Source organism: Rhinoraja longicauda, chromosome 21 (assembly GCF_053455715.1).
Source record: "Rhinoraja longicauda isolate Sanriku21f chromosome 21, sRhiLon1.1, whole genome shotgun sequence".
NCBI lineage: Eukaryota > Metazoa > Chordata > Chondrichthyes > Rajiformes > Arhynchobatidae > Rhinoraja > Rhinoraja longicauda.
The window spans coordinates 32,591,353-32,619,062 of NC_135973.1; the positions used below are offsets into that span (position 1 = coordinate 32,591,353).

At 46.2% G+C, this 27,710-nt stretch overlaps 2 protein-coding genes across 2 annotated transcripts; both read right to left on the reverse strand.

Annotated features, from left to right (window-relative positions):
* Positions 1 to 355: 355 nt before the first annotated feature.
* On the reverse strand, positions 356 to 15,052 carry LOC144603813 (tudor domain-containing protein 5-like). The gene is made up of 6 exons (XM_078417522.1): positions 15,038 to 15,052; positions 14,217 to 14,298; positions 11,314 to 11,400; positions 8,587 to 8,976; positions 6,292 to 6,428; positions 356 to 419 (listed from the first exon to the last, which is right to left on the reverse strand). Exons 1-6 carry the CDS (start codon positions 15,050 to 15,052, stop codon positions 396 to 398), a joined length of 735 nt encoding a protein of 244 aa, XP_078273648.1. The 3' UTR covers positions 356 to 395.
* Positions 15,053 to 21,057: 6,005 nt separating this feature from the next.
* Positions 21,058 to 26,085, reverse strand: LOC144603814 (uncharacterized). Its single transcript, XM_078417523.1, has 5 exons — positions 25,851 to 26,085; positions 25,605 to 25,727; positions 25,255 to 25,490; positions 24,032 to 24,160; positions 21,058 to 21,202 (listed from the first exon to the last, which is right to left on the reverse strand). The coding sequence occupies exons 1-5, from the start codon at positions 25,923 to 25,925 to the stop codon at positions 21,058 to 21,060; spliced, it is 708 nt and encodes a 235-aa protein (XP_078273649.1). The 5' UTR covers positions 25,926 to 26,085.
* Between the last annotated feature and the right edge of the window lie 1,625 nt (positions 26,086 to 27,710).

Sequence of the window (27,710 nt, forward strand, 5' to 3'; positions counted from 1 at the left end):
ACAATACAGCTCCACCCCCTCCATGACACCCTGGTCATCCTGAGGAGTTCCTTCAGCAACAGACTGGTTACACCAAGATGCAGGACAGAATGCCACAGGAGATCCTTCTTCCTTGTAGCTATCAAACTGTACAACTCCTCCCCCCCCCCCCCCTCCCTTCACATCCACAAGCCTTTCCACTCGTCACTTTAATTTCATCTTTCATGTAGTTTGTGTTTTTATGACTGTTGGCAGATCAATTTCCCCCCCTGGGATAAATAAAGTTCTTTCATATCGAATTGTATAATGGAAACACTAATTGCTAACAGGAATCATATGTTTAAATCATACCCGTCAGATTTCTGTTGACGGCTGACCCATCTGTATGTCCACCTCATGAACGTAAACATTTTTCTTCAAATTAATGATGATATAATTCTCTGCAACGAAATGAAGAAAACTTATATCAACCAGCGTTCACTAGAAAATAATTGCAAAGTTAGAAATAACATATTGTTATTCCGTGCAAACGAAAAAGGATGAATGGCTTGAAATGCAAAGTGAGTGAGAAGATCTAAATCATAACTGTATTATTGATATTGAAAGCCAGATGAGTTCTAACAAGGCTGACAGATGTTGAACATAGAAAATGTTGAATGGATATATTCAGCATGTCAGTGGAGAGTCCACTGATGCTAATTGAGCTGCTGAGCATTTTGTAGCAGTCATCGTTTTCTTTCAGATTTCTAGCACCTGTTTTTCTTGAACATATCCATTTTTAGTTTTTCCAACTTAGAAGTTTAATGATGACTTTGCATCTCAAGCATGTTTCTTCACCCTGACTTTCTAGAATAACTCTAATTCAACATCAAAAAGAATTATACTGCTCAGAAGCCTGATGGCAAAGGAGAAAGAAGCTATTCCAGAGTCTGGTGATGTGCACATTCAAGCTTCTGAATCCGCTGAAAGCACATAGGAGGAATGTCCAGGGTGAGACAAGTCTTTGATTATGTTGGCAGCTTTTCCAATACATCATGAAGTGTAAATGGCGGAGAGCTTGATCTGTGCGATGGACTAGACTACGTTGTCATAAAATGGAGATGGGATCAACACCCAGCGTGTTGGAAAATGTTATGAAGAATATTGCCTCTGCCAGCCTAAACTGTGCAGACCTCCACAGCCCAATGCTTCAGACAAAGAAAATGTTATTCATGGAAATTGATTAAAAGAAGTTAACATTCATTTTAATCAGGGAGTATTTTGGAATTCTATTAAAGAAAATTAGAATAGGAAAAATTCTAAGGTTAAATAATTCTTGTGATTATTGTTTTGAAATATAGAGTGTGATTACGCAAGGTCTTACTCCAGACTTGGAAATAGTATTACAAAGAAAACTATGGGCACATCATGTGGACAGTGGTGCTCCGCAGTCATCGGTGCTGGGACGCTCGTTTGTGATTATAAACAACAATGTAGATGGATTGGTTCGTCAGTTTGCAAATGGCACAACATTTTGAGTTGTAAACAGTGAAGACTTGTGCTCTGCGATATAGTTATATTTAACTTTCCTGCCCATGTCTGATATGGATTTAATTAGTAAGAGCAAAAGGTTTACTGAATACTGGAAATTTGGAATCAAAACAGAAAATACTGGAAACACTCAGAGGACTGATTTTGTGGCTGCTTACAATACTTGGTTTTAAAGGTACTTTTTAGATTTTTATCTTATTGTGTTGGTAACTGTTTCAATATCAATCAATTGAATGTAAAGCAATCATTAGCCCTGCATGAATTCAATTAGAAAATTATATTGTATATCTCAAATGTTTATGTGATTTGTGAATTCAGTAAAGGCTAATTTCCATTACCTGAATGGCCATACTGCAGGTACTGTTTGTACAATAAAGTGATCTGCCTGGATATTAATATTTTGCATTTTTAGTGCTGGTATCCCTTTGCAACATGCTTTTCATGCTCTGTATTAATATCATATTTTCTCACATAATCCTCTACCAATTTACGATATACATTAATGACTTAGATGAAGGGATTAAAAGTACCATTAGCAAATTTGCAGGTGATACTAAGCTGGGGGGTAGTGTGAATTGTGAGGAAGATGCAATAAGGCTGCAGGGTGACTTGGACAGGTTGTGTGAGTGGGCGGATACATGGCAGATGCAGTTTAATGTAGATAAGTGTGAGGTTATTCACTTTGGAAGTAAGAATAGAAAGGCAGATTATTATCTGAATGGTGTCAAGTTAGGAAGAGGGGATGTTCAACGAGATCTGGGTGTCCTAGTGCATCAGTCACTGAAAGGAAGCATGCAGGTACAGCAGGCAGTGAAGAAAGCCAATGGAATGTTGGCCTTCATAACAAGAGGAATTGAGTATAGGAACAAAGAGGTCCTTCTACAGTTGTACCGGGCCCTGGTGAGACCGCACCTGGAGTACTGTGTGCAGTTTTGGTCTCCAAATTTGAGGAAGGATATTCTTGCTATTGAGGGCGTGCAGCGTAGGTTCACTAGGTTAATTCCCGGAATGGCGGGACTGTCGTATGTTGAAAGGCTGGAGCAATTAGGCTTGTATACACTGGAATTTAGAAGGATGAGGGGGGATCTTATTGAAACATATAAGATAATTAGGGGATTGGACACATTAGAGGCAGGAAACATGTTCCCAATGTTGGGGGAGTCCAGAACAAGGGGCCACAGTTTAAGAATAAGGGGTAGGCCATTTAGAACGGAGATGAGGAAGAACTTTTTCAGTCAGAGAGTGGTGAAGGTGTGGAATTCTCTGCCTCAGAATGCAGTGGAGGCCAGTTCGTTGGATGCTTTCAAGAGAGAGCTGGATAGAGCTCTTAAGGATAGCGGAGTGAGGGGGTATGGGGAGAAGGCAGGAATGGGGTACTGATTGAGAGTGATCAGCCATGATCGCATTGAATGGCGGTGCTGGCTCGAAGGGCTGAATGGCCTACTCCTGCACCTATTGTCTATTGTCAATCATCTTTCTATTGACAGCAATTTTGGTTACTATACATTCAGTGCCTACTTACTGGGAGTACAGAGCAAGTCAAATAGTTTGAGTGAGAAAAAATATTTATATCAAGTCAATGATCTGTCAAAAACCAGGAAAGTTATGGGGAATGTGTTCTCAACAGGAAACATTGTTGACAATCAAAGCAAGTTGAAATTTCTAATGTGGAAGGAAGCTATTTGTGAATTTGTGCAGACCCTGTAAGGGCCATCATGGTTACTGACCTCCCCACCATCGAAGGGATCTATAAGAGTCACTGCCTCAAAAAGGCAGCCAGCATCATCAGAGCGCCACATCGCACTTGTCAAGCTCTTACTTAACTCCTGATATCGGGAAGAAGGTAAAGCAGCCTGAAAACTGCAACGAGCTGCAGGAGACGCTTCACTTTCACGCCCGGTTGGCAGGAGAAATGGGGCCGAGGTCAGTGCCTTCTCCGTCCACTCTCACCCACCCACGGCCCCGGGACACACTCCCGCCCGCCAACGGGTCCATGCCGTTGCCACCGTTGCCCGCTGCAAATCGCAGCCGAGCTGCAGGAGACGCTTCGGCCCACCCATGCCACGGGGGACTCCCCGCCCAGTCTAACAAGATGGCCGCTCGCCACCGCCAATAGTTCAACGGATCGGTGGCCCGTTTATGTCGAGAGGGGATGGGGCGGTGGGTTGGGGTGGGGGTGAGGGAGGGTTTGGGGTTGGGAAAGGTTGAGATGCGGGGAGGGGGTGGATGGGGTGGGTGGGTAGGGCGGGGGTGAGGGGGAGTGGGGGGGAGTAGAGGAGGGGTGGGGGGGAGAGGGGTGGAGGTGGGGAGAGAGAAGCGGGCGCTGCACCAATGCAGGAGAGTTTTTACATACCTGACGAATAAATTCTTTGTTACTTGTATATATATATATATATTTCTCTCTCTCCCTCTAACTCTCTCTCTCTAACTCTCTCTCTCTCTCTATATATATATATATCTATATCTCTTTATCTCAATATCTCAATACCTCTGTATCTCTATCTATATATCTCTCTCTATATATATCTCTATATATCTCTCTCTATATCTCTCTCGCTATATCTCTCTATATCTCTCTATATCTCTCTATATCTCTCTCTATCTCTCTCTATATCTCCCTCTATCTCTCTATATCTCTCTCTATATCTCTCTATATATCTCTCTCTATCTCTCTCTATCTCTCTCTATATCTCTATCTCTCTATCTATGATCTATCGCTCACTCTCTCTCTCTCTCTCTCTCTCTATCTCGGTGCAAGCCACCAGCGGACATATGCCGAGTCGAGCCCTTGGCAACGCTCTCTGTTTATAGTCTCCGGCGTGGGTTGCCATGGAGAGGGGGTGTGGCGGGCGGCTTCATTGGTTGCCGGTTGCCAGGTGGCTTTGTGATGTCACCCTCCCCCCCCCCCCCATGTCATGATGATGAGTCATGGTAATGAGATGCAAATATCTTGCCCTTTGTATCAGCTGACCTGGAGGTCAGATGGTGTGTGTGTGTGTCATGTCAGCCAAGGCACGAGGCCACTGATACGTTCCACTCAGTATCATTCTCAAAAGAACGCATTAAGTGGGAGACCAAAACATGACACGTCTGGACAAAAGATTGCCATTTTAACTCTCTGTATTTTCGCAATGCGCAGGCACAGCTTGACCATATTGTTGCATGTATACATCACATATCTCCCCCCTTAGAACTGTGATACTTTTCTTCCATCTAAATCATACTAATATGCATAAAGCAATCCAATATCATAATGATCTTTATATCCATTATGTTTCCAAAGTATTTTTCTATAACAAAACCCAATTTAAGTAAGTCCAAAAATATGCATCATTTTGTATCCAATTAAATCCAAATCAAAGTTTACATATCCAATTCTTGACAGTCTCATCATGGTTGCTTTCGTCGAAGTTTTCATATGCAACGTCGTCGTTGACGTCTTCATCGCGCACTGTGGGCATACCCATGTCGAAATCTATCGAATCTCCCATTTTGTTGGTTGTGGGAGAGTCGATTTCGCGTTTCAGAATCTGCGTGACGCTTCCAAATTTCTACACCGTTGACATGAACCTCGACCTGGTACGAGACAGGACCTAGCTTCTTTGTGATGCGTCCTGGTACCCATTTCTTCCCTCTCGCGTAGTTGCACACTAGCATGTTCTCTCCCTCCTCAAATTCTCGAGCTGGGCGCGAATCGTGGTGCAACTTTTGCGAGAATTGTTTGTCACCAATGGTCGCTCTTTCATCTGGCACTGCGATGTTGAAACGCGTGCGAATTTTCCTTTTCATCAGCATTTCAGCCGGCATTTGCATTGTAGAAGTTTGCGTCGTTGAACAATACGAGATGAGGAATCGAGCGACACGTGTTTGCAGCGGTCCCAACATCGACGGAGCACTGCCTTCACCATCTGCACGGCGAGACCATTGGTTGCTGGATGGTATGGCGCACTTTTGACATGACAAATGCCATTCGCTTTCATGAACTTTGCAAACTTTTCGCTAGCAAAACATGGGCCGTTATCAGAAACCAGTGTATGCGGAAAGCCATGTGTCACGAACACGAAGCGAAGCTTGTCGATAGTGACGACACTGGTTGATTCACTTGTGATATGCACTTCAATCCACTTTGAATATGCGTCGATGAGAACAAGCAACATCTTTCCCTGTACCGGGTCGGCATAGTCGACATAAACTCGAGACCACGGTTGACTAGGATGCTCCCATGAATGCAACGGTGCTATGAGCGGATCCCGCTGACACATTTGGCATTCTGAACATGCTCGGACTTTGTGCTCTAAGTCCTTATCAATTCCAGGCCACCACACACAACTTCTAGCGATCGCTTTCATCTTCACAATACCCGGATGGGCATCATGCACTTCCTCGATCATTTGCGAGCGACATTGGGGTGGTAGTACAACATGACTACCCCAGAGAAGACAACCCTCGTGAACGCTCAGCTCCACTTTGCGACTGAAGTAGGGCTTGAAATCATCATTTGGAGATTTGTCTGGCCACCCGTTTATGATGTATTCGTGAACACGAGACAGAATCGGATTCCTCTGCGTCATGGTGCGAACACGCGATGGACTGATGGGCGATTTCTCCAACTCGCTCATCAGAAGCACGATTTCATCATATCATATCATATATATACAGCGCGGAAACAGGCCTTTCCGGCCCACCAAGTCCGCGCCGCCCAGCGATCCCCGCACATTAACACTATCCTACACACACTAGGGACAATTTTTTACATTTACCCAGTCAAATTAACCTACATACCTGTACGTCTTTGGAGTGGTATTGGCGCTTGCAATACCATCGCTCATCGTGGGAGTCGGCTAAGCACGTCTGCGTTGGCGTTGGCTGAGCCCGGTTTGTACGCGATGTCGTAATCGTACGCTGAACTACTCCAGAATCTAAAGAGTTTTGAAAAATTATCACTAATGCATCCACTATTTTTGGGGCTACCTCCTTAAGCACTCTGGGATGCAGCCTATCTGGCCCTGGGGATTTATCGGCCTTTAATCCATTCAATTTACCTAACACCACTTCCCGACTAACCTGGATTTCACTCAGTTCCTCCATCTCATTTGACCCCCGGTCCTCTGCTATTTCCGGCAGATTATTTATGTCTTCCTTAGTGAAGACAGAACCAAAGTAGTTATTCAATTGGTCTGCCATGTCCTTGTTCCCCATGATCAATTCACCTGTTTCTGACTGCAAGGGACCTACATTTGTTTTAACTAATCTTTTTCTCTTCATATATCTATAAAAGGCTTTGCAGTCAGTTTTTATGTTCCCTGCCAGTTTTCTTTCATAATCTATTTTCCCTTTCCTAATTAAGCCCTTTGTCCTCCTCTGCTGGACTCTGAATTTCTCCCAGTCCTCTGGTAGGCTGCTTTTTCTTGCTAATTTATACGCTTTATCTTTTGTTTTGATACTATCCCTAATCTCCCTTGTTAGCTACGAATGCACTACCTTCCCTGATTTATTCTTTTTGCCAAACTGGGATGAACAATTGTTGTAGTTCATCCATGCATTCTTTAAATGCCTTCCATTGCATATCCACCGTCAACCCTTTAAGAATCAATTGCCAGTCTATCTTGGCCAATTCACGTCTCATGCCCTCAAAGTTACCTTTCTTTAAGTTCAGAACCGTTGTTTCTGAATTAACTAAGTCACTCTCCATCCTAATGAAGAACTCAACCATATTATGGTCACTCTTGCCCAAGGGGCCACGCACATCAAGACTGCTAACTAACCCTTCCTCATTACTCAATACCCAGTCTAGAATAGCCTGCCCTCTCGTTGGTTCCTCTACATGTTGGTTTAGAAAACTATCCCGTATACATTCCAAGAAATCCTCTTCCTCAGCACCTCTGCCAATTTGATTCACCCAATCTATATGTAGATTGAAGTCACCCATTATAACTGTTTTACCTTTGTTGCACGCATTTCTAATTTCCTGTTTGATGCCATCCCCAACTCCACTACTGTTAGGTGGCCTGTACACAACTCCCACTAGCGTTTTCTGCCCCTTAGTGTTTCGCAGCTCTACCCATATCGATTCCACATCCTCTAAGCTAATGTCCTTCCTTTCTATTGCGTTAATCTCCTCTCTAACCAGCAACGCTACCCCACCTCCTTTTCCTTTCTGTCTATCCCTCCTGAATATTGAATATCCCTGGATGTTCAGCTCCCAGCCTTGGTCACCCTGGAGCCATGTCTCCGTAATCCCAACTATATCATATTCATTAATAACTATCTGCACATTCAACTCATCCACCTTATTACAAATGCTCCTTGCATTGAGACACAAAGCCTTCGGGCTTGTTTTTACAACACTCTTACCCCTTATACAATTATGTTGAAAAGTAGCCCTTTTTGATTTTTGCCCTGCATTTGTCTGCCTGCCACTTTTACTTTTCACCTTGCTACCTATTGCTACTACCCTCATTTTACACCCCTCTGTCTCTCTGCTCATGCTCCCATCCCCCTGCCACATTAGTTTAAATCCTCCCCGACAGCACTAGCAAACACTCCCCCAAGGACATTGGTTCCATTCCAGCTCAGGTGCTACTCAATAACCAAAGTCTGTAGTTTCTTTTTTGCTCTGGTTTATTTTCACCCACATGTTTAGACTATAATGTTGTATCCTTATTGTTTTGATGTGTTTATGCTTTATTCTTAATTGTTAACTGTATGTTTGTGTTGTCATTTGTGAGTGGAACACCAAGGCACATTCCTTGGATATGCACAATCTTGGCCAATAAACTTATTCATTCATTCATATAGCAATAGTTGACATGACTTTATGATTCTTTAACAGGCACATGGTTTCAACAAGCTGAACGAAGGGAAAAGGCTCGTTTCACATTGGCACGACAATTTATCATGGTAGGTCAGCAAAAGAGCAGCATTAATATCCGCGTTCCATCAATTTTCTCATGAATGAATGGATGTTAAGGAGGTGTATGTTAATATTTGGACATTTTAAGTTTCAAAGAGAGCAAAATAAATCAATACATTAAAAAAATTAAAACAAAACGATACCATTTGCAATTAAAAGCTCACCTTGCTTGGGAGGACTTCCTCTGCTTCTGTTTCTCAGCATTAGGAGGGAACCCTGGCGTGTTTGTTGGATCTCAATATCTTCCGAAATTGCTTTAAGAACTTCTTGCAAGGAGTAAAAGCCATACCGTGTGTACTGAAATGGTCTTCCGTACTTTTTCAAAAATGACATGTCAAAATCAGATAGCAGGACACCACAGGGAAAGGATGCCACCAGATCTCGAAGTTCACATTTCACTAAAGCAGGTAAAACTGGGATGGTATTGCACCTTCTAGGCAGGACAATCTGCTTCTGTTCATATCTAGTTTTTCTCAAGTTACGTTTGGTCTTGGTGGAAACCTTTGCTTTTGCTACCAACTCTTCAATTCCTTTTGTCGTTTCATTACCAATACCTGGGAAAAATTAGTTTAAAAAAGCATATTTTCTGTACATAAGATTGAAAACACAAAATCTCACATTACCCTTCCACATCATTTCCACGATCTAATGCCATTATTTACATTTAATTGATAGTCATGAACCGAACAAGCTGCACTGAAAACGCTTTATATAGATATATTAAAAATGATGAATCACATAGATGCCCAATAGATACATGTTATAAAAAAACTCTTTTCAGCCATATATTGGTCTCCTTAATTTACATATAAACAAATAAGAAGGGTAACATAAACAAAAGCAACCATCCAAACAAAGGCAAGTCCAATCGCTTAACAAAATTATTTTCCGTAACAATTAAAAGAATATCAGCGAACAACTCAAAGGTTTTTAGAAATTCCTCTCCAGTTTTTGACGACACAAGAACCAATACATTGAATCAGCCATAGCAGAAGCATCCATGTCGCGGGGCTGGAAACTGGAAGTGCCCCGAGCCTATTCTGCTACCAACTGTACCAACTACTGTACAGGTGAGGCTCCCACTGATTGTCGCCGGAAGCTTGCGCTCTTTTCAGGACGGATGATGACAGTGATGTTACATTTGAATGATGGACACGAAAGAAGAAGCCTATGCTCTTGAGCAAACGGTAACCGTAGGTCAGTACAAAACAATCTTATCAAAGTGAGAAGTTTATGGATTAAATTCCTCTCCAGAGGTTCAAGCACAAATATCTCATCTGGTACTCTAGCCTTGCAAAGAGAAAATGTTACTGCATTATTTTAAGGGCAAAAGGTGTCACATCAGGCAATTAGCAACACTCGCCCTGCCAATGGGAATATCTTCTAGCCAGAAGGCTGAATTTAAAGGATATCAGCAACAACCTTCCACAGCCAGGAATCCACTGCCTCTGCATGCAGTAATGATGGCTGGCATTTAGAATAGCATGTTATCCATTAATTGGAAAATAAATTTTGTTGGTCCAGTTATCCATTTCAAGTAGCCTACATAGCAGGGATATACTCAATTCATTTATCATGAACATTTCATTATCTCTGACTTTTTCAAATATATAAATGCTGTGATAAGGCAAAGGGGATTTGTGGATATATAAGATGATTGCCTCCTGAGCAAAGAAAAATTCAATGATACCTTATTGTCACATGTACCTAGTACAGGAAAACTCTTTGTGTTTGCATACAATACACAAAATACACAAAGAGTCACCACGTTTCTGGCACCGGCAAAGTTACTCATCAGAGTCATGTTGGTCCCCCTTTGTTCTCGGCATCCCACACCCCCTCCCCCAAGTCATCAATATGCAATGCCCATGTAGTTCCTTGCAGGCTAATTTCTGGGAAATAATCATGAACAAGGCACTCTTCACACACGACTGTGTTCCTGCATTCGACACCAACACCACTGTCAAGTTTGCAGACGACACAACGGTGATTGGGCTGAGCAGCACGGATTTAAATGCCATTCTAAACTTTTGCTCAGAAATTAAAGTTTGCAAGTGGATGTATTGCAACTAAGTAGAAAGAAAAATAACATAGAAAAATAATAGTATAGGCCAGGAACGGGCCGGGCCCTTCAGCCCACAACGACTGTGCTGAACATGATGTCAAGACCAACTCTGATATGCCTGCACATGATCTATACCATATCCACAGGCCTATCCAAAAGTCTCTTAAATGCCACCATCACATCTGTAACAACCTCCTCCCTCGGCAGCACATTCCAGGCACTCACCACTGTGGATATTGTAATCTTGCCCCACATATCTCCTTTAAACTTTGCTCCTCTCACCATAAAGATATGACCTCTGGTATTTGATTTTTCCATTCTGGGAAAAATGTTTTGACTGTCTACTCTATATATATTGTTCTCACAATTTTATTTACTATCAGATCTTCCCTCAACCTCCATCGTTCCAGAGAGAACCGCGGCACGGTAGCGCAGCGGTAGAGTTGCTGCTTTACAGCGAATGCAGCGCCTGAGACTCAGGTTCGATCCTGACTACGGGTGCTGCACTGTAAGGAGTTTGTACGTTCTCCCCGTGACCTGCGTGGGTTTTCTCCGAGATCTTCGGTTTCCTCCCACACTCCAAAGACGTACAGGTATGTAGGTTAATTGGCTGGGTAAATGTAAAAATTGTCCCTAGTGGGTGTAGGATAGTGTTAATGTACGGGGATCACTGGGCGGCACGGACATGGAGGGCCGAAAAGGCCTGTTTCCGGCTGTATATATATGATATGATATGATATCCAAGTCTATCCGAAAATGTTCTAAATCAATTAGTGCTAGATATCAGTTATTTCACTCAAATGATAACCAGTGGATAATTACTTACCTTTCAGGAGGATGCTGCCATCTGCACACGAGTGAACTTTGATAGTATCAGGTATGTTGGATAAAAGCTCCAGAGTAGACCTGTAACCTAAAGCATACAATGGCAGCCGCTTTCACATCATGGTCTGGTAATCTTTTTCAAGCTCAGCAGGAGTCAAACTATTTTTGGCAGATAACAGCAGAGATCGTAGCTCCTTCTTGAGAACCTCCAGCAACTGCTCCTGATCTGACATCTTCACACTACAATATTCATAAAAAATGAATAAAATCCATCTCACTTCCTTTATGTTAAATACACTTTTGCACCCAAAGCTTTTGAGAGAACAGTCTAAATTAAGAATCTTATCAATTGGATTTCAAAATATAAAGATTTTTACATTTTATTTGTCCAATTACAGAATCACTCACGATAAACTCTTTATAAGTGGAAACATGAAAATGAAAGACTATTATTGTGGCCAGTTCTTGTCTATCAATTAGCTCCCAATTTGCCGTTTACATAAATCGGGTGAAACGATAAGCTTACAACTCAAGCAATCACAATAACAGAGACCTCCACGACGTTAGTCGTCTTTAGTGAGTCGCAATATAACATATTGGCATATCTCTTGTCATCGACTGGTTATTGATTCGCTTGGTAAAATTCCATATCTGACCATCTATGCAATCGAGTCGAACTGCCAGATCTATCTTCGGCGGAGATCTGTACTAATCTTCTTGGCAGTAAGATCTACAACCGATTACATCTTGGCTGATGAACCTTTGGCTGAACCTCTTTTAGCACCTTCTCGGCTTCCACTGCCAAAGCGTCCCAAACTGCCGTAACTCTAGCTCTACCCAGCCCATATGTAAGCATAGTATTAACCCTACAGTGTCCAAACTACAGGATACAAGGTAATATAATAATTTGCAAAAATAACTAATACATGCAAAATGGCTCCTACAACTATTGTCATCTAAAAAAAGAATCAAGCCTGAAATACCAAAATATCCCATTGGTACAATAGCAACTATCCTATTCTAGTTAATACTTCCAAACTTTCTGCCCACTTTATGCTGACATAAATTACAATACCTGTTTGTATTCATTTATAATACCATTACATACTAAAATATTACTAAGCAAGCTATGTTTAACAATGCACTGGGCATGCATTGCATTGCCTAATCTGACCTCAACTTTAATGTTTTAATCAGAATATACATCTGAATGGACACAAAACGGACACAAAGTGTAGGCTTGTCAGATAACTAGATTCAGAGACAGAAAAGTATAAAGGAATAGAGCTCATGTTCAGTGCATGCATTGCTATCCCAGCATGCAAGAGACCATAGAAGGGAGAATCGACCCAAAGATTTAGTATGGGGATGGAGAACTTGGGAAAATAAAGAGGGAAACAATACTGGCAAATAACAATGAATAAGTAAGATTAAATTAGAGATACACCGTGGAAACAGGCCCTTCAGCCCACTGATTACGCAACGACCCGCGATCCCCGCACACTAAATCTATCCTACACACACTGGGGACAATTTACAATTATACCACGCCAATTAACCTCCAAACCTGTATGTCTTTGGAGTGTGGAAGGGAACTGGAGATCCCAGAGAAAACCAATGCAGGTCACAGGGAGAACGTACAAACTCCCGACAGACAGCACCCGTAGTCAGGATCGAACCCTGGTCTCTGTCGCTGCAAGGCAGCAACTCTATCGCTGCGCCACCCAGCAAATTAGCCCAGCAAAAGAGAAAGCTAAGCAAAAAAGAAAATAAAGGTAAGAGTACACGTACCAAGAATATAGAGTGAATATAGAGGGGAGGCACGGTTGCGCAGCGGTAGAGTTGTTGCCTTACAGCGAATGCAGCGCCGGAGATCCGGGTTTAATTCCGACTACGGGTGGTGTCTGTACGGAGTTTGTACGTTCTCCACGTGACCTGCATGAACCATAAATCAAGTAGACCGGAACATTTTAAAGTGAAATTATATAACTGTATTAAAAATAAAATTAGGGAGAAGTATTAATTTAGTTAAATTATAAAGGACAATACAAGAATTATAGAATTATAAAGAATAAAGGTTTTTAAGAATAAAAACCTGGTATAGAAAAGCAAAATGCTAGTGGAATTCAGGCAACATGGTGGAGGGAAATGGCCAGACAATGTTTAGGGCAGGTGTGTGTAGGGAAGATACCAAAGAAGGTAGACACAAAATGTTCAAGTAACTCAGCGGGACAGGCAGCATCTCTGGAGAGAAGGAATGGGTGACATTTCGGGTCGAGACCCTTCAGTTTAGGATTGGGATCCTTCTTCAGTCAAAAACATAATCTGTCCATTTCCCATCCCTACCGGAAGTTAAAGATAGACACCAAAAGCTGGAGTAACTCAGTGGGGCAGGCAGCATCTCTGGAGAGAAAGAATGGGTGACATTTCAAGTCAAGACCCTTCTTCAGTCTAGTCTGGGGAAAGGGAAACGAGCGATATACTGTGATGTGATACAATAGAACTTTATTTATCCCAGGAGGGAAATTGGTCAGCTAACAGTCATAAAACACACCAAGATACATGAAATTAAAGTGACAAATGGAAAGTTCAGGATTGGGGATGTGCAAAGATTAGGAAGGAGGGGGGGTAGGGGGAAGGAGAGTCAGTATACCCCACGACAGAACGGGGAGGAGTTGATAAAGAGTGGAGTTGAAATATGTGTAGAGGGATATAGAACAAAAGAATGAAAGAGCAGCAAAAAAGTAACGACGATAAAGGAAACATGCCATTGTTAGCTATTTGCTAGGTGAGAACAGTTACCTGGTGCGACTTGGGTGGGGAAGGAGAGAGAGAGAGAGAGAGAGAGAGAGAGAGAGAGTGTGTGCTGGGATTATTTGAAGTTAGAGAAATCAATATTCATACCACTCGGTTGTAAGCTGCCCAAGCGAAATATGAGATGCTGTTCCTCCAATTTACGATAATCCTCACTCTGACAAGAAGCGGCCTAGGACAGAAAGGTCAGTGTGGGAATGGGTATTAAAGTGTTTGGCAACTGGGAGATCAGGTAGGTCCAGGCAGACTGAGCGATGGTGTTCAGCAAAATGATCACCCAGTCTACATTTGGTATTGCAGATGTACAAGAGTCCACATCTTGAACAACAGATACAGTAGATGAGATTGGAGGAGGTGCAAGTGAACCTCTGCCTAACCTGAAAGGACTATTGGGGTCCCGGGACAGAGTTGATGGAGATCTCGGGACAGGTGTTTGATCTCGTGGTTGCAGAAAGTACCTGGAGAGGATGTGGTTTGGGTGGGAAAGGATAAGTTAACCAGGGAGTTGCGGAGGGAACGGACCCTGTGGAAGGCGGAAAGGGGTGGAGATGGAAGTTGGGATCGCGTTGGAGGTGGCAAAAATGTCAGAGGATTGTGTTGTATGCGACGGCTGATAGGGTGAAAGGTAAGGGCTTGGGTGACTGTTGCGACAAGGGGGAGTGGGAGCAAGGGCAGAGCTGCGGGGTATCGAGGAGACACGTGAGGGCCTCATCTTACCAAATCATTTGAAAAGGAAACTAAGAATAGATAACAACATAATAAATGTAATTTGTCCAGATTTTAAAAAATCGTTGATAACACCAACCTTGTGATGAAATATTGAATTCAACAATATAAGGTAACCAGACTTTTTTAATCATTAATATTTCAGTTTGTAACTGTTGTCTTTTTCTCTTCTGCCTCTACATGACAATATTTAAACTCATGGTTAGCTCGACAATTTTACTTTACACGCGTTCCTGCTATTCTTTCTATCCTTCCCACTTTCTGCGATTTAAAATACACTCGTTTTCTCACTTTTTTTAGCTTTGATGGCTATTGGTCTGAAGCACCAATTATTTCCTTCTTGATGGAGACTGCTTCACCTGCTGAATGTGTTTAGCATTTTCTGCTGGGATAACTCAGCAGGTCAGGCAACATCTCGGCAGAAGAGTCCCGACCCGAAACCTCTCGTCTATTCATGTCCTCCAGCGATGGATGCTGCCAGACCCACATTGAGTTACCCCAGCACTTCTTCGTGTCCTTCAACGAAAATGAAGCACTGTCACCAAGTGAGCTCAAATAAGATTTATTTTTAAACTCGAAAGTAGCAAGTAAGGAATTTGTGGAGCTTCTGATGAATTTAAAGAGAATCTGGAATGAAGATGAAGGGATACGAGACGTTTTGCTCGTTGTTTTAGATGAAGAAAAATCGGAAGCGCGTACAGTCGCAAAAACAAACAATATTATAAAATGACCGCGCTCGGTCACACACAGTGAAACTCGGTCAGAATATCTGACCGCTCTGTGGAGCTTTAACGTGTCCTTATTTGTTGGAAAAAATGATTTAAACTTAGTTTAGATTATAAATCTCTGATTCATTTAATACATATACAAACAAAAGGTTACCGATTTAATCTTGGCTCCTTTATCAACTGTTCCAAAGGTCGTCCCTGCTTCGATATTGCAGGTGGCGGCGGTGGGCCCGGCCCGGCCCGGCCCGGCCCTGGCTGAGCTCCGGGCTCGCTCGCTGCGCCTCACCACTTGGGCCCGACACTCACTTTTGTTTTATTTCAGGAACGGGGAGGGGGATTTTATAAGGAGATTTAATTTTTGCTGGGGAGGGGAGACGAGACTCAGCAATTCCAAAAGTAAGATGAGTTCCACCGCCGCCCCGTCGCCACCAGTGAAGGCGGCGCCTCTGCAGCCCCACCCACCACGCGTTCCCGCTCCTCCAGCCTGGCTGCGCCACAGCCAACCGCCCCCGCTCCCGCCCCCGCCCTGCGGCCAACCGCCCCCGCCCCCGCCCTGCGGCCAACCGCCCGCGCCCCCGCCCTGCGGCCAACCGCCCCCGCTCCCGCCCCCGCCCTGCGGCCAACCGCCCCCGCTCCCGCCCCCGCCCTGCGGCCAACCGCCCCCGCTCCCGCCCCCGCCCTGCGGCCAACCGCCCCCGCCCCCGCCCTGCGGCCAACCGCTCCCGACCCCGCCCCCGCCCTGCGGCCAACCGCCCCCGCTCCCGCCCCCGCCATGCGGCCAACCGCTCCCGCCCCCGCCCCCGCCCTGCGGCCAACCGCTCCCGCCCCCGCCCTGCGGCCAACCGCTCCCGCCCCCGCCCTGCGGCCAACCGCCCCCGCTCCCGCCCCCGCCCTGCGGCCAACCGCCCCCGCTCCCGCCCCCGCCCTGCGGCCACCCGCTCCCGCCCCCGCCCTGCGGCCAACCGCCCCCGCCCTGCGGCCAACCGCTCCCGACCCCGCCCCCGCCCTGCGGCCAACCGCCCCCGCTCCCGCCCCCGCCCTGCGGCCAACCGCCCCCGCCCTGCGGCCAACCGCTCCCGCCCCCGCCCTGCGGCCAACCGCCCCCGCCCTGCGGCCAACCGCCCCCGCCCTGCGGCCAACCGCCCCCGCCCTGCGGCCAACCCGCCTTCCGAACGCGCCGCGCACCGCACCGCCACAAAACCAACCGCAACGGCAAGTCAAATATATTTGGCAGCGGATAGGTAAGGTTTAGAGGGATACGAGACCAAGTGGACCCGTTGTTGGGCGCAAACCTCACCTGCATTGGTGCACCACCTTCCCCTTCCCCTTCCCCAAACTCCATCCCCCTCAACCCCCCCTATCCTCCATCCCCCTCAATCCCCCCCTCATCCTCCATTCCCCTCATCCTCCATTCCCCTCATCCTCCATTCCCCTCATCCTCCATTCCCCTCATCCTCCATTCCCCTCATCCTCCATTCCCCTCATCCTCCATTCCCCTCAAACTCCATTCCCCTCATCCTCCATTCCCATCATCCTCCATTCCCCTCATCCTCCATTCCCCTCATCCTCCATTCCCCTCATCCTCCATTCCCCTCATCCTCCATTCTCCTCCCCCTTATCCTTCACCCCCTCAACCCCCCCTTATCCTCCTCAACCCCCCCTTATCCTCCATCCCCCTCAACCCCCCTTATCCTCCATCCCCCTCAACCGCCCCCTTATCCTCCATCCCCCTCAACCCCCATCCCCCTCAACCCCCCCTTATCCTCCATCCCCCTCCCCCCCCTTATCCTCCATCCCCCTCACCCCCCCTTTTCCTCCATCCCCCTCACCCCCCCTTTTCCTCTATCCCCCTCCCCCCCCCTTCATCCTCCTCAACCCCCCTTATCCTCTCTCCCCCTCCCTCCCAAGGAGATAGATTTAAACTTTAAAATCTGAAGGGTCTCGACCCGAAACGTCATCCATTCCCCCTCTCCTAGTTCGGCAGTGGCGGCAGCGCGATGGCTCAGCAGCAAAGGCAGCGAAGGAGACGCCTGTGGTTTACAGCTGGAGGAAGAAGGCGGCGGCGCTCCCCCCACGTGGGACACGGACCAATCGGGCATCTAGCGGGAAGTGGGAGCTGAATGCAAAATGGCGACCGTCCCTCAACTGCGCAAGCGCCGGAGCTGAATTCAAAATGGCGACCCTCCCGTAACTGCGCACGCGCGGATCCGGCGGCTATATTACGTAAGTATTGTAGGAAAATAACTGCAGTTGCTGGTACAAATCGAAGGCACAAAATGCTGGAGTAACTCAGCGGGTCAGGCAGCATCTAGGAGAGAGGGAATGGGTGACGTTTCGGGCCAAGACCCTTCAGATTGATGTCACGGGGGGCAGGACAAAGAAAGGATATAGGTGGAGACACGAAGACCGAGGGGAACTGGGAAGGGGGAGGGGAAGAGAGGGACAGAGAAACTATCTAAAGTTAGAGAAATCAATGTTCATACCGCTGGGCTGTAAGCTGCCCAAGCGAAATATGAGGTGGTGTTCCTCCAATTTCCGGTGGGCCTCACTATGGCACTGGAGGAGGCCCATGACTGAATGGTCAGACTGTGAGTTGGAGGGGGAGTTGAAGTGCTCAGCCACCGGGAGATCAGGTTGGTTAAGGCGAACTGAGCGAAGGTGTTGAGCGAAATGATCGCCGAGCCTGCATTTGGTCTCGCCGATGTAGAGAAGTTGACATTTGGAACAGCGGATACAATAGATGAGGTTGGAGGACGTGCAGGTGAACCTTTGTCTCACCTGGACAGACTGTTTGGGTCCTTGAATGGAGTCGAGGGGGGAGGTAAAAGGACAGGTGTTGCATCTCCTGTGGTTGCAGGGCAAAGTGCCTGGGGAAGGGGTGGTTTGGGTGGGAAGAGACGATTGGACCAGGGAATTACAGAGGGAACGGTCTCTGCGGAACGCAGAAAGGGGAGGAGATGGGAAGATGTGGCCAGTAGTGGGATCCCGTTGGAGGTGACGGATGTGTTGGAGGATGATGTGTTGGATACGCTGGCTGATGGGGTGGAAAGTGAGGACAATGGGAATTCTGTCCTTGTTATGAATGGGGGGAGAGGGAGCAAGAGTGGAGCTGCGGGATAGAGAGGAGGCCCGAGTGAGAGCCTCATCTAAATTTAGAATGGAAGAGGGGCGTTTCCTGAAGAATAAGGACATCTCTGATGCCCTAGAGTGGAACATCTCATCCCAGGCACAGATGCGGCGTAGACGGAGGAATTGGGAGTAGGGGATAGACTTTTTGCAGGAGACAGGAGACACCCTCTCTCCCCCTCCCCTCTCTCCAGAGATTATTGCCTTTGGGTCAGTGCTGGCACGGTGACCATTTATCCTGTGCTCGCTGTCGTTCTGCTATCGCTGGAGGGAGTTTCTTCGAGGGGGGGTCGCCGCTACTGTGGGAGAGACCTTTGAACTCTTGTCTCCCCTCTGCGCCCAGTGCCAGAGACCCATCATAGACGTAAGCGTCTGTGGTAGAGGGAGAGGGAGAGAATGGAGAAGGGAGAGGGAGAGGGGAAGAGAGAGAGGGGGAGAGAGGGGAAGGGAGGGGGGAGAGAGAAAGAGAGGGGAGAGACGGAGAGAGGGGGAGAGGGAGAGTATAATTTAATTCAGACTTGTAGATGGTTGAGAGGTTTAGCTTAGATTATTGTCACGTGTACTGAGGTGCAGTGAAAAGCTTTTTTGTTTCATACTGTCCAGTTAGCGGAAAGACTATACATGATTACAATCGAGCCGTCCACAGTGTACAAATACAGAATACAGCTCTCACGGGTGACGCATCTGGCACAGATCGTGGGCGGAGTGCTGGAACAACTGATCAATGGAAGGTGGCAGCCCCTCGCCTTTTTCAGTCGACACCCGTGACCCCCCGAGCAGAAGCACAGCGCTTTTGACTGGGAGCTCCTTGCGCTCTACCTGGCCATCCGGCATTTCCACTACTACTTCGAGGGCAGTGATTTCACAGCTTTCACCGACCATAAGCCACTCACGTTTGCCTTTGCCAAAGTGTCTGATCCTTGGTCAATCCGACAGCAGTGTCACGTGGCCTACATCTCTGAGTACACAACTTGTGTCCAGCACATCACAGGCAAGAGCAACCGGGTGGCAGATGCGTTCTCCCGCACCGCCATCAATGCCATCCCCGCTCTGGCCCCGGGTGTTGACAAGGCGGCCGACCAGCAAGAGGTTGAGGAGATGCTCGTCTCCCGCACCGCCATCTCAGGCCTGCTGTTGGAGCATGTGTGATTCGGGTCTGCTGACACCACGCTCCTTTGCAACCTGTCTACCGGGCAGCCAAGACCCATCATCTCCGCGGCTTGGCGCTGCCGGATGGTCGACATGGTTCGTGGTTTGGCTCACCCTTCCATCCAGGCAACAACGGCACTGGTAGTAGCCAGGTTCATGTGGCATGGGTTGTGCAAACAGGTCGGCAACTGGGCCAGGGCGTGCATCCCCTGTCAAACCTCAGAGATTCAGCGACACATCAAGGAGCCGCTGCCGAATTTCACCCTGCCACACCGGCGTTTCCACCACATCCGCGTCGACATCGTTGGACTGCTGCCTCCATCCAGAGATGCCACCCACCTTCTCACCATCGTGGACTGAGTCACGAGATGGCCGGAAGCCGTCCCGCTCTCGGGTATCTCCACAGCGACGTGTCCACGTGCCCTCACTGCCCACTGGTTCGCACGCTTTGGTGTGCCGGTGGACAACTCCTCTGACAGAGGTGCGCTCTTCACCTCCGAGTTGTGGTCAGCAATAGCCCGGCTGCTTGGCACTAAACTGATCCACACTACAGCCTACCACCCGCAAGCAAACGGCCCAGTGGAGCGTTTTCACCGGCACCTGAAGGCATCCCTAAAGGCACGGCCCACGGGCCCGGACTGGATGGACAAGTTGCCATGGGTTCCGCTGGGCATAAGCACTGCCCCGAAGGAGGACTTGGCAACTTCCTCGGCCGAGCTGGTGTACGGCGCCTTGCTTACAGTCCCAGGGGACTTCATCCAGCAGCACGTGGACATCAGGAACCACCCATGACCACACTGTCGTGCCTCCAGGAGAAGGTGGGCACGCTCTCTCCAGTCCCAAATGTCCCGCCATGGACTCACCACCACGTACGTCCCACCCGCCCTCCAGGACTGCCAGTACGTTTCCTGCGCTGCGATTCCCACCGTATGCCACTGCAAAGGCCTTACGAGGGACCCTTCCAGGTGCTGCAACACGGCTTTTGCCATCGACCTGGGCGGCAGGCACCAGACTGTCTCTGTGGACGGTCTTGAGCCGGCACACTTGGACATTGACCGACCAGTGCAGATGGCACAACCCCACCGCAGAGGTGTCCATCGTCATCACCGCACCCCGCCCTGAACTCTGCCAGCTGCGGCCCTGTACACAGGAGACGCGTACACGAGATCAGCCGGCCCCACTCGTAAGCCTCACCGCCTCCATTACTCCGGTTCTGTGGTGGTCATGTGGCGGGCTGAGCCATTCTGGTGTCGAACCGTCGTTTGTCGGGCTCGAACTCTCACGTGGACCTGCCGTGATCTGGGCCGACCAATCACGGTGTCAGGGGGGCGGGCCGTGGTGTGGGCGCTGGAACAAAGTAATTGCGGTTGGCGTTGAACTCGTGGTGTGCGCGCGGGCAACGGCACGGTAGTGGTTAAATATTAACTTGATGTGCACGTGAGCGACGGAGCTGTATCGGTAATCATTAACGGAGTGTTTACACAACGCGTGGACCTCCACAACGTAACATTTGCACCCAAAAACACAAAGGCAATGAACAGCAGAAATTACCAAGCCACATATGCTTTCAGCAGCATTAACATTGCTGAGACTCACATCATCATCGTTCTGGGCAAAACCATTATCCAGAAACAACTGGTCCAACCACATAAATGTTATGGTCATAAGAACGGTTCATAGACTGGGCAAATCTACAGTGAATAAATCACCTCCGTTCACACAAAACCCTTCCATCTTATAAAAAGCACTTGTCACCAGCATGATGTATTGCCTGAAAGAGAGTAGCCTCAACAACACTCAAACAACCAGACGTCATCCAGGATAAAACAACCCACTTGCCTGCCGCCCCATCCACCACACCAAACTCTAGTTCTCTCTGCCTCTTTGGCATCATGGCTCAAGAGTGCACCATTTACAAAATGCACCACATCATTTGCTGCTTTCTTATTTATTAATTTCTTGGATTAAGGTGGTGCACATTTGCCACACATCCCTAATGCCCTCAGGAAGACGATGGCAAGTCACCTGTTTGAACTGCTGCAGTCACTCTGGTGAAGCTACAGGAGAGCGAGTTCCAGGATCTGCGACGATGAAGGAACGGCAATATATTTCATCAGGCAGGTCGGCAACTTGCAGGGCAGCATGCAATCCCATGTCCGCTGCACTTGGCATTCTTAGTGTTTGTGATTGCAAGATGCTGTTTGAATAAACTGGGTAACTGCAGAGTATTTTGTAGGTGGTACATATTGCAGCCTCTGTGCGCCAGTGAATAAAATGATGAATGTTTAGAATGGTGAATGGTTCAATGGTGCTTTATATGTCACATGTGCAACTGCACAGTGAAATTATCATTGCATATTTACACATGCAGCCACCACCATGTTTTAGCGCCATTTCCAAAGTTTGGTCTGCCCGCGCTCTCTGTCTACTGGAGCAGTTCCTGATCCAGGTCAGCCCCAGGCTCCTGCTGTGCCTTCCTCTGTCACCTTCAACCCGATTGGCCCGTGAACTAATATACCTACCCTTGCCTGGCCATCTTTTGAGTCCCAGGGCGCTTCCCCTCCTACCGGCCCCTGCTCCTCGTGTCCGACGTCACCAGCGATTCCCTCTTGGTCCAATGATCCTTCAGATCCTCCGCGCGGGGGAAGGGAAGTGGCAATTTCATTGTGTGCATTTACATTGAGGTAGAAACAAGGAACTGCTGGTGTAATTGGTAAAAGCCATTTCCAACAAGAGCCTATCTACAATTGTCAATATTTTCAGAGTCCTGCACCTATCCTGGGAATCATCACTGACCAGAAACTTAACTAGATCAGCAAAATATAGAGCACACTTACAAGTCCAGGCAAGTGGCAGCAAGTGCCTCATCTACCAAAGCGCTCTCTCTGCAGGGCACGTGCAGAGCATCACTCAATACTCTTTATATGTCGAACTGAGTGCAGCACCAATAACTCTGCTCGATGCCATTCCAGGACAAAGCAACACACTTAAATGGTGTCCCATGGACAACAATAAATATTCGTCCCCTCCACTGTATGCAGCACAGCGGCAGCAGTGTGTCCCATCTACAAAATGCACCGCAGTTACTCATCCCGGTTACACACTCAAAGCACCTCATGGAGGTATGGTGGCGCAGAGGTAGAGTTGCTACCTCACAGCGCCAGAGACCCGGTTTGATCCTGTCTATGGGTGCTGTCTGTGCGAGTTTGTATGTTCTCTCAGTGACCGTGTAGGCTTTCTCTGGGTGCTCTGGTTTCCAAAGACGTAAGTTAATTGGCTTTGGTAAAAATTGGAAATTGTTCCTAGTGTGTAGGATTGTGCAAGTGTACGGGGATTGCTGGTCAGCGAGGACTCGGTGGGCCAAAGGGCCTGTTTCCACGCTGTATCTTTAACCTAAACTCATGACCTCTCTCATAGGAACATCACCACTTGCAGTTCCCCATTATGTAACACACCATACTGTGTTAGAAACATTTGCCAGTCCTTCATTATCACTGAGTCTTAAGTCCTGGAGTTCCCTCGGCAAAAGCACAATGTTAGGACCTTCACTATACTGCAGCATTGCAAGATGATTGCCCAGCACCACCTTCTCCAGAACAATTAGGGATGGGCAAGAATTGCTGGCTTTACCAACCACATGCACAACATGAATTTAAAGGAAACAACCAGCATGTGGTCTAAATTTTACCATGTGAGCAGAGACATAACACTGATATTAATAATCTGTCCACAAATCTACCTTTGACATCAAGGTAGTTAGTTTGTCGACCACAATCCTTTCAGTTAAATAATTATAAACCCAAGAACCATTCTAAGAATTTCACCGCGTAACATATGCCAACGTTTTAATGCTGTATCAAACAGATACTATTTTAAAGATTCAATAAATCGAGACCAGGATCAATTATTTTGCATATAATCAGAACACTGATGGGTATTATGATAGTTGTACCTTATCTCACTATTTACTGAGAAGGACATAATCTCTATTATTACCTTACTTTGTCCCACAACTCTCCATGTTCTCGTCTATATTTTCTGGAAAGACATTTGATAAATTCCAGCTCATCTCAGGCCTTGGTGCTTTGGCAGTCCCAGTCAATATTGGGGAAATTAAAATCCCCTCCCATTATACTGCCTGCAATCTCCCAGCATATTTATTGCAAAGGGGGATACCTGTCACTGTGGGAAATGATCCCAGGGTTTCTTGCACTCTCTACCTTCTCCCTTTCCGGAAGTTGTTTCGGGGGTCCACCTGTAGCCCAAATCTGGAGCGCTATGTCCTCTACTATGTTCATACGGCAGCTATTCGAATAGGATCCATTAATGAATGTAACATATATTAGCTGCCTTTAGTGTTTATTGTGCATATTAGTGCTATGTTCTAGTGCGTCCTTTTTGTTCAGATATGTTTAAAACAACATGGGGCAGCTTTTTTGGAGTTTAAATATGTGCACAATAATAGCTGCCATATATATTTTTGCAAGTCTTTGTGAATTTCATAGAAATACATGTGGTTTTACAGTTGGTGGTTTTTCATACAAATTGGTAATTGATGATATTTGGTTTCTCTTCCAATTCTGTGAAAGATTAAGTCAAGTCTATTTTTAGTGTGCTGGAAAGTACATTTCCAAAAGCTTGACAAGGAGAATATCTAATTGCATGTGTGGAAACTCCCCTGTCTATTTTTAGTGATAGGCACAGTCTGCAAGCCTTATTGTGTTGAAGTAAATTGGGATTATTTATCATTTTCATCCCTGCTTTTGCATCTAGAGACCCTTCTCGCTTTCATTTGCTTATTGTGAAATAAAGTTTTACACAGCTGAAAATGGATGAACAATCAACTGGAAGTCAAGCACCATCAGCACAATCTAGCACACCTACACCTGCTGCAAAGGTGACACGTAAAACAGCTGAAATCTTTGGTCTTGGAAGTGGAATTACATCTTCATATGCAGAAATCACAGGTTTACGTCTACTAACATGTCGCCAAGTCAACCTACGTCCACCCGCGACAAGCTATGACCCTTGAAGACAACTGAAGACAATTCACGTCATTGTGGCCTCCAAAGCAATGGAATCACCCGATATCCCTATTAAAGGGGGTGTATGGTAGGGTTTCCATTCATTCTGCATCTTGACTATTTGAAAGTGATGCCATGAGAAACTACTCTGAAATACAATAACTTGATACATCAATCTTTTATCAAAATGTCCAAAATTTCCTTTATTGAAACAAACATTTTTTAAATAAAGGTTGATAAGAACATACAACAGTGCATACAAAAATATAAATCTCAATAAAATTTAATAAACTTCAAACTTCAAATATAAAACTTCAAACAGGATTCAAGTGCAAAAACATGCAAAACCTAACATCATTTATGTGTACACATTACAGTGATGGGTGATCAGATTGAATATCCAAACTAAAATCCACACTTGCGTCCTGGGTCTCTGTTCTGGGGGTACGCCTTGGTGTCACTGGTGCAAGTGTGGGTGTGTTAAGGCAGGGCTCGTCTGTTATTGCCGGTTGCAATACAGTGAATGCCTGCAGTGATGGTAATGATGTTGCCTGCCGATAATATGGCATCAATGGTGGTGGCATCAGTGGTGGTCCCATCAGTGACTGTGGCTGCAACACAAAAACATATCAATATTAAGCGAAAGGCAAAGAAATCAAAACTTTTACTGTGTGTGACAAAGAATTCCAACTCCAATTCACACAAAGCATTATAAAATGAGATACCTGGTGAGCCCGCTGCTGTGGTGGTCCCATCAGTGGCATCTGCTGTGGTGGTCCCATCAGTGGCATCTGCTGTGGTGGTCCCATCGGAGCCCGTCCCATCTGCTGCTGTCCCATGTTTCCCATCTACAGCAGATTTTGCAACACATGAATTAATTGTGAATATTTCGTACATAACTATAAATTTTAAGGTCAAATATTAAAGTCAAATGTCCCCAAAATCCCACAAAAATCACTGAAAGTATTTACCGGCTGGAAGAAGTTATGGGCAGCGATGGTGTAGTTAAACCACACGTTATCAAGGATCTTGAGCAGCTCATTCATCAAGAATCCCAGGGTGGTGTCCGGGGCTGTGCCATGGCCTGTCTGGCCTCCCTGGCCTCTGTTGTCTGTTGCATGAGCTGCAACATAAATGAGTAAGGTACAGGTAATACATTTTTGGGGAAAAAAGAAGAAGGTTGATGGATGGATGGATGGATGAAAAGAGAACTCTTGTATCTTGTTCTTTGGCTTTTGAAAAAGACACATAGTTGGTCATCTATAAAAAAAAATAAAGATCAATGTGAATTGCCTGCATGCAAGAGAATGATGACCGCAGCTGGCACACAACATGACGTTGCACAGGTGCAGTCAGGGAACTCGGTACCTGTTGCCGGTTGATGTCGGTTGACATAGGTAGTCGCTAATGGAATTCACCGGTCAGCACAGGCGACAACCAACGACACCTGGCGACAACCTACGACAGCACTTACATCAGGAGACATCAAGCTACGATTATCAGCGCCAAATTCACTCGCTGAAAAGTTTTCAACATCTCAAAATCCAGCGGCACCCAGAAAAACGCTACGACTCTTTGGAGACTACTCACGACCAGACAGGCGACACCTCGGCAACCGTGTGGCAACAGCCTCGTCTCCTAAAAAACCTGCCTTCATGTAGTTGCTGATATTGAGCCCTGCTTTTCTGTTCCTGTTTTCAGTTGCTCACTGAATAGGATACTGATTAAATAATCACAAACACACTTTATTAGTCAAATAACTAGATCATTATATTGCTATAAAAATGTATTCAAAATATTTGGAACAATTATCTTTAATAAAGTATACACATAGTAATAAATCATATTTAATTTGTAATAATTGAATAGAATACTGATTAAATAACTAGATAAATAAATATAAAAATCTCAACCAATGGCTGGGTGACGATTCATCATGCCCCCTGTGTTCAACACCAGCCACGCTTAAGCACATCCTCACTGGGTGTGAAGTGAGCCTCTCCCAAGGACAGTACACCTGGAGACATAATCAAGTGCTCAAATGCCTGGCAGCGACTCTGGAAAGCAGGAGAACAACCAACAATGCCCTGCTGCACAGAACAAGTTATGTCAATTGCCTTTGTTCGGAAGGGAGACCAAAGGCAACGGAAAATTCCACCAAGGACCAGGTTTGGAGAGCTGGAGGCAGCCCTGGACTGGCAGATGCTGGTGGACGTGGACCAGTGGCTTACGGTTCCATCAGAGATAGCCATCATCAACTTGAGGCCTAATCTTGTCCTCTGGTCCAACTCTCAGCCCATGGTGTATTTTGTGGAGCTCACAGTCACTTGGGAGGATGCTGTGCAGGAAGCCTTTGAAAGAAAGAAACTGCGATATACAGAGCTTGCAGCTTGGAAGCTGAAGAGGAAAGACCACATCTGGTCTCCCTAATAAGCCGGCTAAGCAGATGCAGAGGGGGGGGGTTCTGGGGCACCAGAACACACCGCTGAGCCTACTGGAGACATCTTGGGCCCAGTCGATGAAAATAGGAGCCCACTTGATAACCCCAATGACGTGTCTGCCCAACCTTTCTCAACATCGGAGAAGCGTAGGTGAGTGCTTTAGCCTTCCAACACCACCGGGAGCAAGTTGAGAGTTGGCACTTTGAATTTTAACATCACGTCCTGTGTATTTGAAAACACTGCTATAAAAAAATATTCAAAATATTTGGTACAATTATCTTTAATAAAATTTGCACCGTAATAAATCATATTTAACTTGTAATAATTGAATAGGATACTGATTAAGTAACTAAATATATTGCTATAAAAAGTAATCAAATATTGGAAACA

Excerpts from the sequence above, each read along its gene's own strand:
- LOC144603813 (XM_078417522.1), bottom strand. Across the intron at positions 11,401-14,216 it reads GGGCAGCTTACAACCGAGTG|GTTACAGGTCTACTCTGGAG; the intron begins GTATGAATATTG and ends TGTATGCTTTAG. Across the intron at positions 8,977-11,313 it reads TGGCAGCATCCTCCTGAAAG|GTATTGGTAATGAAACGACA; the intron begins GTAAGTAATTAT and ends AATTTTTCCCAG.
- LOC144603814 (XM_078417523.1), bottom strand. The coding sequence starts at position 25,925 with ATGAATGAGCTGCTCAAGATCCTTGATAACGTGTGGTTTAACTACACC. Across the intron at positions 25,491-25,604 it reads CACAGCAGCGGGCTCACCAG|CCACAGTCACTGATGGGACC; the intron begins GTATCTCATTTT and ends TTTGTGTTGCAG. Across the intron at positions 21,203-24,031 it reads ATCATTTCCCACAGTGACAG|CGCCCACACCACGGCCCGCC; the intron begins GTATCCCCCTTT and ends ACTTTGTTCCAG.